At 38.8% G+C, this 14,863-nt stretch overlaps 2 protein-coding genes and 1 long non-coding RNA gene across 4 annotated transcripts; 1 reads left to right on the forward strand and 2 right to left on the reverse strand.

Annotated features, from left to right (window-relative positions):
- Positions 1-101: 101 nt before the first annotated feature.
- LOC131927845 (uncharacterized) lies at positions 102-7,991 on the reverse strand. The gene is made up of 8 exons (XM_059283712.1): positions 7,741-7,991; positions 6,889-7,036; positions 5,210-5,410; positions 4,277-4,398; positions 3,157-3,274; positions 2,338-2,425; positions 1,410-1,558; positions 102-851 (listed from the first exon to the last, which is right to left on the reverse strand). Exons 1-8 carry the CDS (start codon positions 7,775-7,777, stop codon positions 449-451), a joined length of 1,266 nt encoding a protein of 421 aa, XP_059139695.1. The 5' UTR covers positions 7,778-7,991; the 3' UTR covers positions 102-448.
- A 334-nt stretch (positions 7,992-8,325) lies between these two features.
- Positions 8,326-11,658, forward strand: LOC131927856 (uncharacterized). The gene is made up of 3 exons (XR_009383701.1): positions 8,326-8,536; positions 11,395-11,489; positions 11,608-11,658. It is a non-coding gene; the product is annotated as an uncharacterized LOC131927856 (long non-coding RNA).
- On the reverse strand, positions 9,097-14,408 carry LOC131927855 (uncharacterized). 2 transcript variants are annotated; one of them, XM_059283726.1, is made up of 9 exons: positions 14,324-14,408; positions 13,994-14,042; positions 12,746-12,893; positions 12,335-12,487; positions 11,988-12,112; positions 11,578-11,695; positions 11,273-11,366; positions 10,624-10,784; positions 9,097-9,783 (listed from the first exon to the last, which is right to left on the reverse strand). In XM_059283726.1, exons 2-9 carry the CDS (start codon positions 14,028-14,030, stop codon positions 9,675-9,677), a joined length of 945 nt encoding a protein of 314 aa, XP_059139709.1. In that variant the 5' UTR covers positions 14,031-14,042; positions 14,324-14,408; the 3' UTR covers positions 9,097-9,674. The 2 variants fall into 2 exon arrangements, with proteins under 2 accessions (XP_059139709.1, XP_059139710.1); XM_059283727.1 differs by lacking the exon at positions 14,324-14,408 and having other exon boundaries at positions 12,746-12,858; positions 13,994-14,035.
- Between the last annotated feature and the right edge of the window lie 455 nt (positions 14,409-14,863).

Here is a 14,863-nt window from a genome sequence, read left to right on the forward strand (position 1 = left end):
GTAGTTGTAAGCGGAGTTAATTTCTGGCACGTCTCCGGAAGGGTGTGTGTTGTGGATGGGGGGGGGGGGCAAGTATCGTGCCCGTCCGTCCCCCGTCCCCCGTCCCCCGTACATTTCAAGTGCCTCCAGAGGAAATATTTTTAAAAGAGACATTATAGAAAAATCAAATTTTTAAATTTGATTTAAAAAAAAACACCTAATGCTGGAAAGCGATTATTTTAAAAACATAAAAATGCTGTATACATCTGAGATAGTGTAATTAAAAAGTTTGCAAAAGCTTCGGGTAAACATATTGAAGCTACAGTAAGCCTTCAGGTTTCTCGGAAGTAAAAAATATTTAAAGTCTACAATTAACTTAATGGAAGTTTTTTATTAACTGGACATCCGCAGGTGTCTAATTAGTCTGACGCTTGCCACGAGACCAAGTCACGTGCCACAACATTTCAAATCATTCATGCGGCTCCTCCACATGGGCGTTCTCCTCCAGCACGAAGTAATGCGACTCCGTCTGTCTGTCCTCTTTTTTAACCCTCTTCACGGGTACCGGCCCCAGGGGTTTGGGCGCCTCCTCGGGGGGACAGCTGGACCGCTGGTTGGTCAGTTTGTTGAAGCGTCCATCTAGGCCCGGAGTTTTATCCCGTGCTAGGGTCTCGTACCCCCCGTCAAGGTCGCTGGTCGGGCTAACCTGTGCGGTCTCCTCGCTGGACAGGGGCTGTTTGACGTCGTCCTCTAGGGTGGGGCTAGGGAGGGGGTTGAAGTAGCCGTTTTCTTCCGAGTCTCTCTCACATTGGCTGTAGGTCGGTGGGCTGTCCATGCCATTGGAAGCCTCTCTCTGAAGGGGGGCGTTGGCTCTGAAATAGTTTGTACCATGTTAAACATTATTAATGACAGCTGTTATCAGAAAATATCATTAATGACAGCTGTTTTCATAAAACATCATTAATGACAGTTATCATAAAACATCATTAATGACAGTTGTTATTAGAAAATTTCATTACGGGCAGTTGTTATCAGAAAATTACAGAAAAATGTTCACGGTAATTTTTGGACGCTAATGATCATTAAAAAAAAAAAAAAAAAAAAAAATTGAAACATGTTTTTTTTTCCCGAATTTAATGTTCTTTTTCAGATATGTGATTTTTAAAATAATTTAAAAAAAGCGACTATATTTAAGCCCTGACGGAGGGGGGGGGGGTCTAAGACTCAACTCTAATCCAATGACTTTCTATACATTATACCGAGTAATGAAACATGTCTGACTTGTTGGGAAAGTGGTTTTTAGACTGACTTCCATTAAACTTACATAGCAGATTAAAATAATAAAAAAAAGTTTTTTATATAAAATTAAGTATAAACTATACAAGTATAAACTATACAAGTATAAACTATAAAATAAAGTAGAGGCCTACCTGTATTTGACCGAGACAACAGCTGGTTCTAAGTAGTCCGGCTCATCATTAGACGGAGGACTGGTTCTATTGGCTGTTGGTTTGCTCAGATATCGGACAGGAAGTGACGGAGGGTCAGCAGACGGGGGTGCGCAGTAACCCCGCGCACTCTGTCAATTCAATAATACAAGAATAAAGTAGGTGGATAGAACAAGTTTTAAAGGTTGCAAGTTGCATTCTCTGTGCTTTCTTGTTAGTTGTGAGAACAGAAAAAAACAACTGAATTATGATATCGCGGAAAACAATACCTAAACCAAACCAAATTCTAGCTCAGTGGTTCTTTCTTAACCTTTTGGAGGTACCGAACCCCACCAGTTTTAGATGAGCATACACCGAACCCTTCTTATCTCAAAGATATTTCGTCCACACTGACAAAATCTGATGGTGAATCAAATGAATAGGGTGTTTGTCTTGACCTCCGTCGAACCCCTGAGACCGACTCACCGAACCCCTTGGTTTCGTTCGTACACAGGTTAAGACGAACCACTAAAGTTGCTCTAGTTATAACAAAAAAACACTGCCACTTAGCCACACCATTAAAACCATCGTTTCTCTGTTAAATGTATAAAATTAAATTAACCGCTCACACAATTCTCTACAAATGTGTTTCGATACTCCCATGCAGTGCCTTTGGCTTAACCTCCGTCGAACCACTGAGACCGACTTACCGAACCCCTGAGGTTCGTTCGTACACAGGTTAAGTCGAACCACTGAACCAGCTCCAGCTATAACCACGAATACCTAGCCACAACATTAAAAGCTATCGTTTCTCTGTTAAATGTATAAAATAAAATTAACCGCGAACACAGAGTTCTCTACAAATATGTCTGGATACTCCCGTAAGCATGCAGTGCCGTTATGAAGCTGTTAGCTGCAATACACTACTCACGTTGACCCTGTGGTCGTAGATCTCCTGGTACACAGGTGCGTCAGGACTTGGGCCGGGCAGGTAGATGACGTTAGGTGTGGTAGTCCTACTGCAAGAGGCGAACAGGTTGTTTTAATGGGGGTGGGGGGGGGGGGGTGGGTGGGGGGGGGGTGGGAGGGGGGTAGGTAGATGACGTTAGGTGTGGTAGTCCTGCTGCAAGAAGGAACCAGTTGTTTTAATGGGGCGGGGGTCCATAATTAACGTCAAACCCCACCCGCTACTTTCTCACTTCATCACAAAAAGTCAGACCCACATTAAGATTAATGACGTCACTTATTTCTCATTCTCGCCCCTCCCGAAAAAAAATCGGTTATCATCATTTTTGTCCTTAACAAAATGCGACGTCACTCTTTCGTTACCCACCCCCTCTCCTTCGTCAGATATTGTCATAAAAGTCGGAACTACCCCGAGCTCTACCGGAATGTGTCTCATCATTTATGAACAATGCCTAGAATAAAACGATGCCCTGTAGGTATCAATGTCACCAGGTCAAATCCGATTTATGCTAGTCATATAGAGCCAACTCCATGTCACTTAACTTTAGGCATCAACAATGCCCACTACATGGGGACAACTTGGTCAAGCGGTTTCAAATGCGGGTTCAAGTCAATAAAATATCCCCGAGTCCACCCAGCTTTGAAAGGTACCAATCTCACGTTAGGTGAAAACATAAAAGACTGAGCATAGTGCTGATCACACTATCCTCTCAAATTTATCTGCCCCAAGAACGGGAAAAGAACGCGATCACACCATGAAAAACAATCAAGTCAGCTGACTTACTTTTTGCGTGCAGATTTCCGACTCCTGTAGAGCATCAAGCAGACGACACAAATGATGACGAGCAAGAGAAAGCCGCCAACACCAACTCCAATAAATATTGGCAAGTTCACGTTTTCCTCTGTCATGGGGTAATGAATGGGGGGATATTTTTTTAGTGGATCGATGTCTAAAAAAGGTGAGCAGTGTATGAATAAATCCCCCCTCCCCCCATGTTCTTTATGTGTAATCTAGAGATGTTAGAGGGGCGGCGCGGTTGGATTGTAAAGCGTTCGCCCGCTTACCCGAAAGTCTCGAGTTCGGATCCCGGGTTTGAGTATGCAGAACGCCCCTGAATGCACCCATCTTGATGGGTGTTTGGCTCACGTAAGGGAAAGTAAAAGACGACTGGGTACTATTTCCTCATAAGCCGAGCTCGCTAAAACAAGTGAACTCTACTTCACCTGCCCCATGGACCGTCAGTTATACTAAAAGATATTATTTCTTAAAACACTGACCCCAATCTCACGTGATCTTCCTAACCGACGCCCATACTGCATTTCCTCATCATAGATATTCTATTCTTTTAATTTCCTTCGATATGTTTTTTATACTCCCCCTCCCCCTTTTGCTCTATATTGACCTCCGTATATCTCCTACATTAACCCCACTATATAGCTCCCATTCTGACCCCTTCCACCTCCCATATTGACCCCCTCCATCTCCCATACTCAACCCCCTTCCATCTCCCATACTGACCTCCTTCCATCTCTATACTGACCCCCCCTTCCATCTCCCATACTGACCCCCTCCATCTCCCATACTCAACCCCCTTCCATCTCCCATACTAACCTCCTTCCATCTCTATACTGACCCCCCCTTCCATCTCCCATACTGACCCCCTGCCCTCTCCCAAACTGACCCCTCCCGTTTCCATCTCCCATACTGAACCCCTGCCCTCTCCCATACTGACCCCCCGTTTCCATCTACCATACTGCCCTCCCCTTCCATCCCCCATACCGACCCCCCCCCCTTCCATCTCCCATACTGACCCCCTTTCCTTCCTCCATACTGTCCCCCCTCCTGCTCCAATACTGACCCCCATCTCCCATACTGACCCCCCTCTTCCATCCCCCATACTGACCCCCCTCCTGCTCCAGTTTCCTGCACGTACACTGCAGACTTTGAATTTCTTCATTGAAAAATTTCTCCGTCATCCTGTGAATCTCTGAGTTGTTACAGATTTCTTTCTGTCTCTGGGCCAGTCTGAGGATGCAGAGTTCATAGGTCAATTGTAAGTTCATAGGTCAATAGATTATTATGGTATGAACAATATTTAAGTGCACTTCAAATATGTAATTTTAAAAATGGAACAATTAGTCATAGAATATAAAATATACTTAAAACTATAAATAAATTTATTATTTTTAATCTTAAAGTATTTTCAAATAACAAGTAAATGTTAATGTAAATTAGCCCACTCAATGAAAGCTTAATTTATATTCAAATCCAGTAAAATTTTAATATAGGCTCCCGGATAATACACTTGAAAAAAAAGGCCAGTGATTCAATCCAATCCTTGAAATAATACTATTTCAAGTCTACCGCCCCCCCCCCCCCGAACGAAATGAAATTTATATAGAAAATATATACTTTTAACAATTCCCCCCCCCCCCCCCCCCGGAGAGTCAACCTTGCCCCCCTACCCGAAAATTTCAAGTGCCCCCCCCAGAGAAAAAAGTCTGGAAGAAACACTGCCTCCAACGCAGTTTATGTTAGGCACCACATAGGCCGTTTATGATTTGCTTTCATAGCCTTTGTCCATCCGAGAACAAAATATAGGCGACAGTTGTTAGATATTGGAGTTTTTTCTCACCAGCTATCGAACTCGGAACTTTCCGTTTTAGCGACCATGAGCTTAACGACCAGACCCTAAGTTACAACCCAATTAATTAAGTAATATTCTATGTTGCTCCTAAAATGATCTAATCAACGAGTATGTACTATCAGATCTAGGTTGCTCCTGAAATCATCCAATCAGCGAGACTGTACTATCAAGTCTAGGTTGAATACAAACCCACAAATCTCCTGCACGCGGGACGTCCTCTCCGTGTCGCCATACGCGTTGGTGAGGCATCTCTTGAGGTTCTTCCACTTGTTGCCGTCGTACACATCGCCCACGTGTTCCTCCACGATGCCACGGATCTCCTCCCTCTCCGTCTCCGTACAGTTTCTCCTCAGTGTCGTGTAGCTGCCGGTCACCGATTTGTGGATCAGGCTGGGGAGGTTTGAGATTTGTGGATCAGGTTGGGAGGTTTGAGATTTGTGGATCAGGCTTTGGGAGGTTTGAGATTTGTGGATCAGGCTTTGGGAGGTTTGAGATTTGTGGATCAGGTTGGGAGGTTTGAGATTTGTGGATTAGGTTGGGGAGGTTTGTGGATCAGGTTGGGAGGTTTGAGATTAGTGGATCAGGTTGGGAGGTTTGAGATTTGTGGATTAGGTTGGGGAGGTTTGAGATTTGTGGGTAAGGTTGGGGAGGCTTGAGATTTGTGGGTAAGGGTGTGGAGGTTTGTGGATCAGGTTGGGAGGTTTGAGATTAGTGGATCAGGTTGGGAGGTTTGAGATTTGTGGATCAGGATGGGGAGGTTTGAGGTTTGTGGATCAGGTTGGGAAGTTTGAGATTTGTGGATCAGGTTGGGAGGTTTAAGATTTGTGGATCAGGTTTGGGAGGTTTGAGATTTGTGGATCAGGTTGGGGAGGTTTAATATTTGTGGATCAGGCTGGGAGGTTTAAGATTTGTGGGTCAGGTTGGGGAGGTTTAATATTTGTGGATCAGGCTGGGAGGTTTAAAATTTGTGGGTCAGGTTGGGAAGTTTGAGATTTGTGGATTAGTCTGGGAAGTTTGAGATTTGTGGATTAGGTTGGGGAGGTTTGAGATTTGTGGATTAGGCTGGGAGGTTTGAGATTAGTGGATCAGGTTGGGAAGTTTGAGATTTGTGGATTAGGTTGGGGAGGTTTGAGATTTGTGGATCAGGTTGGGGAGGCTTGAGATTTGTGGGTAAGGGTGTGGAGGTTTGAGGATCAGGTTGGGAGGTTTGAGATTAGTGGGTAAGGTTTGGGAGGTTTGAGATTTGTGGATTAGACTTGGGAGGTTTGAGATTTGTGGGTAAGGTTTGGGAGGTTTGAGATTTGTGGATTAGACTGGGGAGGTTTGAGATTTGTGGGTAAGGTTTGGGAGGTTTGAGATTTGTGGATCAGGTTGGGGAGGTTTGAGATTTGTGGAATAGACTGGGGAGGTTTGAGATTTGTGGGTAAGGTTAGGGGGGTTTGAGATTTGTGGATTAGACTGGGGAGGTTTGAGATTTGTGGGTAAGGTTGGGGGGGGGGGTTGAGATTTGTGGGTAAGGTTGGGGAGGTTTGAGATTTGTGGGTAAGGTTAGGGGGGTTTGAGATTTGTGGGTAAGGTTGGGGAGGTTTGAGATTTGTGGAAAAGGTTGTGGAGGTTTGAGATTTGTGGGTAAGGTTGGGGAGGTTTGAGATTTGTGGAAAAGGTTGTGGAGGTTTGAGAATTGTGGATCCTGTTGGGAGGTTTAAGATTTATGAATATATGTATATTTGTGTGGTAAAAGCTTTTAGAGGAGTTAAAATCAGTTTGATTCTTTAAAGTCAAATGTTGCTTTAAAATCAATTTTTAAAATAAGAAAACCATTCTATTTATTATAGTGATTGTTGACAGTTTTTGGTATTTAGACCTACCCGCAAGTCTTGTTGAGACTGATGTTATCTCCCTTGAGCAGGACCGTCACGCTGACTTCCGCTAGCAGCTTGTCAATGCAGGCGGTCACGTGACCACACTGGGCCTTCAGGCTCTCTAAATTCTGTTTGATGTACGCTTCATACTTATCTAAAAGCAAGGTCGATTGGTTACTCACACACTGTAAAACGTACACGGTAGTTTTAGGTAAAGGCTCGAACGCTAAGGGGGGGGGGGGGCACTTGAAATTTTCGGGGGGGGGGGGGGCGGTAGACTCCCCCCCCCCCCTTGCCCGAAGAGATGCCTGGAAGAAAGTCTGGCTAAGGTTTAGATTACGACTCTGGCTGAATAGCAAAGGCTGGCATATTATTGAAAATGATCAAGTTGGTTAGTAGATTATAGGGGCTGCGTTGACTGGATAATAAAATCCAAAATTGATGTGCACGGAAATTTTCGTTATTATATATTTTACAATATAGATACAGAAAAAAAAATGACTCCCCACCTCTGTACACAACATAGCTTAATTAAGTGTGAAGCTGGTGTGGTTTTACTAAGGGGACCACTGTGTTGACAGCATTCGTAACTACATCTTAAAATTAAAATATAGATATAGAGCACAGACACTGCAATAGAACCCATACACAACCCCCTCGCCAACCAATAGCAACAGCTAAACTCACCAGATACTTCAAAAATACTTATGAACATACATGAAAAAAAAACAGCATAATCGATGGAATATATACCGAAAACACCCAATCAACAACAAAACTCAAGAGATATTGCTAGACATTTGAAATATATAAATAAATAATTAACTATTTAATTACTGTTAATTGTAAAATACTTACTAGAGGCTTGACAGCGATCAAGATGTGAGTGCGACATAGTAATCCAATAAATCAAGTAGCAGATTGTGAAAATGTAACATACAATCACTGGGACGTTGTATTTACTGGATTAAAGATTAATTCATCTACCCCTCAACCATTGTTGTGTTATGAAGCATCAAACTAAAGCGTTAATTAACACAGTTAAGCTAGGCTTTAACAACTTGATTCTAAACTAGGTGAGGCTATAGAAGAGTTTCGAGTACTTCACAAAGGAGAGTTCAGTGGACACTTACTTGATATTTTTAGGTGAGGCTAAAGGAAGAGGTAATAAGGACACTCACTAATGGAGACGTATAAGGACACGTACTTAAGGAGAGTTATGAGGACAACCACTAAAGAGATGGTATGAGTACAACCACTGAAAGGGAGTTTTGAGAAGACCTACTATGGGGAGGTCTGAGGACACCCACTTGATATTTCCCGGATAAACAACGGCTCTGAGAGTTGTTACTTTGTCAGCTCCCAATTTAAGTAGTCACGCGCTGTGACGTAACAGACAAGGGTCACACTACTATCATACGGGTCAGTGGGTCTTGTACGAGATAAAAAAAACATATAATGGGTTTCCATAGTTGATTTCCAGTCTACATTGCCCAGTTTGTTGATTACCTAAGGGCTCAACCCCTGTTTGATTTCGAAGTTTTCTTTACTGGATGGTTTGCTGTCCACATCTATAGGACCTCATCTGCCCGGGGTTCGAACTCGTTAATTTCGGGTTAGCAGGCACAAGCCACAATCTCTCACACATGACCACGTGAGTTATGTTAGGTTTTTGTTTGTGTTAACTTCAACATACATTTCCCTACTGTGATTTAGATTTGTTTTATTTTTTAGCTTTGGCACACATTTATATACTGTGATTTTGCCTTTTTCTGTTGATTAAATAATGTTGGACATATCTTTAATATTTGTGCCCAATGGGATATTTTTTTTTTACCTTATGTTGTTCGAAATTTTCAGTGCTTGTGCCCACTTTGATATTACCTTTTCTACTTTGTTAACTGTTTCAATATTATCAATATCTGTGACCAATGTAGGTTTAAATAAGGCTAGACTTTTCTAGTTTTTTGACAGTTCTTAAGCCCCCTATTCAAAGTATTTTTCTATATGCGAAAGATAAGAAGTTCATTAAACGAAGCTGCTCGTGGACTTATTTCTACCTTAAAATGGAATTTTGGCAACACATTTAAGTTTGTATTTTTATTTACAATATTAAAGCATTGTTTTTTAACAAGAAATACATTTTAAAAAAACTACGGGAGGTAAATACAAGAAAAAAAACATTTCAAGAACGATAACCATGTAATGATTTTTATTAATGAAGGAGACAACACAGAGCCTTGTTCTTTAATTACACTTAAAATACTCAATATTGTAATGTCGTTATGCTATTAATTTTTTTTTACACTAGACACCGTGGTCTGAGAGCAGATCTCACGACCCCTGACACGAAAATCTCGAGTTCAGATCCCTGACTCGAGTCCGTTGACTGTAGGACCTCCTTGAGTCACATTAGGGACATTTAAAGTGAGGTCATTGAAACAGATGAACTCTGCTACGTCTGCTCTTTGTGCTTTGCACACAAACAGGAAACGATAATGATGAATTCTTTCATCAACCAGACTCATGAAGTGAAGTGTAGCTTATCTAACTGAAACAGGAATTTCAAAAATCTAAAATATGCGGAATAGTTGAGATTTTTTTTACATCCCTGTTACATAGGCATGTAAGGTCTGTATACGTTTGTTTTTTAAAGAAAATTATAAATTTTTATTTCGTATAATTTTATTTCTAAAAAAAAATTAACACATTTAATGTCTCAGCAATGGATCTAAGAGATATTTTAAAATGTTACTACTTTCGTTTCGTCATTTCCGGTTGATCTAAGAAGTTTACGTTTTGATCTCACTGACTTGTCTCCCTTCCTCGTCATCTGTCGGAGGGAGTGGAATAAAATAGCCGCTATCTCCAGTCTCATTGAAGTAAGGGGTCGAGTACTGACTGAGATAAAAAAAAAACAACAACCAATAATTAGATTAGCTATGTATCATCAATACAGAATCAACCATCCCTACATAATCAACAAACACTACAGAATCAACCATCACTAGAGGATCAACCATCACTAGAGGATCAACCATTTCTACATAATTAACCATCACAACAGAATCAACTTTCTCGAATATTCCTAGAAAGCACTATTGAGGATGGCAACTCCAGTACAGTCGGGATATAGACATGCTTTTTAAAATCAATTTTTAAATACTTGATTTTTTAAAGGGAATAGAATCGCGTAAAATAAAAAAATAAATTCTTATGCGTTTTTTGAAAAAAAATCGGAAATAGCGTAGAGTATTCCGGTCATCGGAAAATTCCTAAAAATTTGACAGTTTCTAGAGAATTAGATCTTTTACTTATTCGTGAAATTTCGTCTGCCTAACTGAAACCGAAAATAGAATAAGTGCCACTTCCGGTTATCGGAAATCGCTAAAAAGTTTATACAAAATACAAATTTGATATTGTACGTACATGTGAAATTCCGTCAACCTAGTTGTAACGATACTGGATGTTTCGTGTTTACAGACACACAGAAACACAGACATACAGACTAAACTGCAAAAGTGTTTTCTGCTAAGGGAGGTGTAAACTAGTAAAAGGTCAAGATTTGTAAAAATATTATTTTAATTTTTTTGCACGATTACATTACTTTTTCTATACTCAGTACAAAAGTAAAAAAGTAAAAAAGTAAATTCTTGTACAATAATTATGATGCTACCAGAATTTCACAAATTGACTAAACTCTCTTTACTTATCTCTATTTACTTATTTCTATTTACTTGCCTCGATTGAACTCTATTCATCTCGGGAACTAGATAATCAGCCACTTCCATAGATTGATTTTTCCCCACCGCGGGTACTAGATAGTCTGGTTCATCCATTGGCTGGTTGATACTTTTATTATGTATCATATTTACATTTCTTGGAGGCAGAGTAGGAGGTACCTGAAGAGTAGTTGAAGAAAATAGAACTACCAAAATTAGATCACAACTCGAACATTTTAAAAAGTAAAAGTATCAGAACAAACAACATTTATATTTTCAATTTGAAAAACAACAAATAAACTTTTTTCGTCGCAAGAACATAAGCAGAAAGCGACGATTTTCATTCTATATGTTCAATTTATCAACAATCCAATATTAAACAATAGCTTATGTATCTCTTGTCGATTAGCAACCACTTAAATTTAGAAATAAATAATTGAAAATGTCATTTTAAAAGTATGAACTGGCAGGTGTAATAATATAGACTTTTTGTATGCAAAAGTACTGAATAAGTGCTAACGTTCTTATAAACGGCCCATACGCTCTTGAGTGAATAAGTGCTAACGTTCTTAAACACGGCTCATACGCTCTTGACTGAATAAGTGCTAACGACATGTGACTTCAAGTTAAATATGTTTTTTTATCCACCCAGATTTTTCTCTACTGACCGCTTTGTCATCAATTTGATAGTACAAATGGTCCTCGTAGTTCACATCAGCTGCACCATATTTACTGTAACCATCAGGTGTGGGATGACTTTTTCTGTCATTACATTAATGATTTGTTTCAGCTGGGATGATGTAATGTAAAGTGAGATGGACAATAAGACGGATGATCGGATTTATGGATGTGTACATGGAAGGATGGAGCGATGAAAAAACTCAGGTTATATGTAAACGTGTGATTGTGTGATATACACAATCAGTAAAGAATCATATACTAGTAACAGGGATTTAAAAAAAAAAAAACTAACTTGTTCTTCACACTTTTCCTCCTGTACCAGATGAAGCAGACGGCGAAGAGCGTGGCTAGAAGCAGAAACCCGCCTACACAGGCACCAATGACAAGTGGAATGGACAGTGTACCCGTGTCTACAAATAAAATAAAAAATATCGATTTCATACATACAAATCCCGTTTTCTTTCCTACATTTTTTCTTGCGGGCGGGGAGCACTTCAAAATTCGGGAGAGGGGGTGGGGCGACGACAAAGAGATGCCTGAATGAAATTCTGCATAAAAAATGCCCCAGCAAACATTACCTATAATGTCCTAAAGAAAAATGATTATCTAGCCTCCGATACTTAGTTTACAACAACATTCCAGGTTTCGTAACTCTTTTGGACGTGTGACGTAACGTTTTTATTTTTAATGTTATCAACTGACCTTTTTGTGTTTCATTCAATTCTCTGCAGCCGCAGTCCAAATTTCTTAGCTGTCGATTCACAAATTCTCGCGCTATTCTATGTGTTCCGTTAACTTTACACACGATGCTTGACGCTTGAACATCACTATAAAACAAAGAAAACCAAATGTGAAAAACGTTTGTAATTAAATTTAAAATTTGTTACAAAAAAGTTTTATTTTAGTATTTCTACAAGAAAATGTCTCACAGTCAAGTCCAGATAACCAGATACGATCAGACAAAAACAAAACAAGTTGTGCTTTTTATAATATTTTTTTCTTTTCGACACATTTTATCATCTGCGACTTCCAAACCAAATTTGACTCACCTGCACACATTATCAAACGGTGTAGAAACTCTACTCTCCCAACACGACTTAAATGTACTGTTTGATGTCATACGCTGGTTCAAGAACTTGGAAATCTCATGTCTGTCATCTCGTTTACAGTTGTCAGACGTGTTAGAAGATCTTGCAAGGAAACTGGCAAATTCATACATGCATTAGCCTAAAATTGTACATTCACACATAGACTTACATATACACCACAAATCTGTATGTATACATACATATATAATATAATATAATATTATTTATATATATATATATCTATATATATATATATATATATATATATATATATATATATATATATATATATATATATATATATATATATATATATATGTAATATTATGTGTATGATCGTGACATCAAAGCTAGCTTTGTTACAGTACTTACCTACAGATTTGCTTTAAGTGCACATCCTTTGTGCTTCCTATTAAGATTCCATTAGCTTGTGTATACAAGTGGTCAATACACTTATCAAACTGGTCACATTTCTCCTTAAATAGCTTGGTGTGGTTTTCAACAAATTTGTTATCAATAGCTTTAAAAAAATGCAAGAAATATACGCAATCTACACTTTTTGTTTCAAATACTTTCAAGCAAATATGTATAACTATGTCAAAGTCTTTCTTTCATTTAATAAAGTATGAAAAAAGTACTGTTGTAACAGTAAGAAAAAAAATATAATTATTTTGTCTTAAATCTTCCAAAACTTTCTAATGTCATCTCTATTACGAAATAATAAACTTAGAGGGGTAGCCGGTGTTTAGGAGTGGGAAGAGAACCCACTCCCCCTGACTGTCATTTTGGAACAGTGGCTGCTTTTATTTCTTAAAAAATATATAGTTTTGCATCATCTTGTTGTCAAACAAAAGCTCGTATCTTGGAAGGTGGTACCTATACCTTCAGGATGATTAATGAAAGCGCCTTTTTAAGTATCTGCAAGTCCTTGTTAGTTAATGAAAACGCCTATCTTTAGGTCAATGTCTTTTCCTTAATGCTTGTTAATGAAGGCGTTTTGAACGGAGCAGAATTTCTTCAAAGATCATAGGCGTAATTTATTATACGAATGATATAACGATGAAATCCTTCAGATTACTTGCTTGATTGGTTATAGTTGTTCCCAGTTAGGTATTATGTAGACATTTTTATATGGACACTAGCATGAGTAGAAAAACAACTCTTCATGCGTAGAAACGAGTTCGAGTTTGTTTTAATTTTAAAGGAGCTAAGTAGTGGGGAAAAAATTCCCCATCATCAAAATGTATAAATATACATAATGAAATGCTTTTCTATATACTCTACCTCTCTCAACCCTCTAGTCTCTACCCAGAAAGTTTGTCTAAGCCTCTAGACTCTAGACAAACAAAAGCTTTCGCTGTTCTTAAGGAGGTATCTTCGTGTCTCCGAAACTTATCTCCTATTAAACATGGTGTTCTGTCCAATTACAAACTTAATGTCCTGCTCAGTAAATAAACCAATACACGGAGCAATTACAAAGATAATGTCCATTACAATAACTAACATAATGTGCTCTACTGTAGTTAACATACTGTCCAGCTACCAACGTAATGTCCTGTTTAATTACTTGGATAATGTATTGTTAATTACATAATGTCATAAAAATAAAAATAAACTAACCTGCATTATCACACTCTGTTTTGCTTCTTTTAGACATTTTAATTCTGACCTGAAATAAATACTTTACACTGTTAAAAACTATGATGCCGATTTTTAAAAAAAAATTATTTACACAAAAACTAAATCACATTATCGTTCTTGAACATTTTAGTTTAACATAGTTAAAAAAATATTTAGACAGAAATTTGAGAGAAAATTATGTAAATTCTGATTAACCATGTCAAGTATAGCGTACGTGCCCTCTTTTTTTCATCTTCTATGGCTTTAGCTTGTAATAGTACTACGGAGCAATGTCCAGTAACTAGCATGATGCCGTGTCTTATAACGTACCTGTTTTAGTACATAATGTAATCCTTTCAATTTTTCAAGTCGTGTAATGCAACAGAATTTCTTTCTTTATTTTTTTAGCTAAAACAATTATATAGATCTAGACAACGTGATTATTTAATAAATTAATATCGAGTAAATCAGAAAATGTTTTCAGTGAATGATGATACTTTATTATTATTATTACAATTAAAAAATAAAAGTGCAGAAAAAAACAACTCTTTTTATTTCAGAACCTACATCCAAACGCCTATGTGAAAGTGGCGCATATTGACGATCATTTGTTTCATTGGTTGAAGCCACACTTAGGCTGACGTCATAATCTGTGTGTTTCCTTGATGATAGTGTAGAAGATAAGTAGGTTAACCTACGCTCATTTTAAGATCATCTAGAGAATTAACGTTCAATTGAACATACTATAGTACATCTAATATATAATTTTATATAGTCTGAACCTGAATGTTGGGGTTAAAAGTGGGGGGGGGGGGTGGTGGGCTTGAGGAAGGTGTGATTTGTTTCACCGTTCCCATACTTTACCAGCCT

Source organism: Physella acuta, unplaced genomic scaffold (genome assembly GCF_028476545.2).
Source record: "Physella acuta isolate Inbredline_101_S28 unplaced genomic scaffold, ASM2847654v3 ptg001441l, whole genome shotgun sequence".
Taxonomy (NCBI): domain Eukaryota; kingdom Metazoa; phylum Mollusca; class Gastropoda; family Physidae; genus Physella; species Physella acuta.

Excerpts from the sequence above, each read along its gene's own strand:
- LOC131927845 (XM_059283712.1), bottom strand. The coding sequence starts at position 7,777 with ATGTCGCACTCACATCTTGATCGCTGTCAAGCCTCTA. Across the intron at positions 7,037-7,740 it reads TGATCGCTGTCAAGCCTCTA|ATAAGTATGAAGCGTACATC; the intron begins GTAAGTATTTTA and ends CCTTGCTTTTAG. Across the intron at positions 2,426-3,156 it reads CGGAAATCTGCACGCAAAAA|TAGGACTACCACACCTAACG; the intron begins GTAAGTCAGCTG and ends CGCCTCTTGCAG.
- LOC131927855 (XM_059283726.1), bottom strand. The coding sequence starts at position 14,030 with ATGTCTAAAAGAAGCAAAACAGAGTGTGATAATGCAG. Across the intron at positions 11,367-11,577 it reads AGGAAAAGTGTGAAGAACAA|AAAAAGTCATCCCACACCTG; the intron begins GTTAGTTTTTTT and ends ATGTAATGACAG. Across the intron at positions 9,784-10,623 it reads ATGAATAGAGTTCAATCGAG|TCAGTACTCGACCCCTTACT; the intron begins GCAAGTAAATAG and ends TTTTTATCTCAG.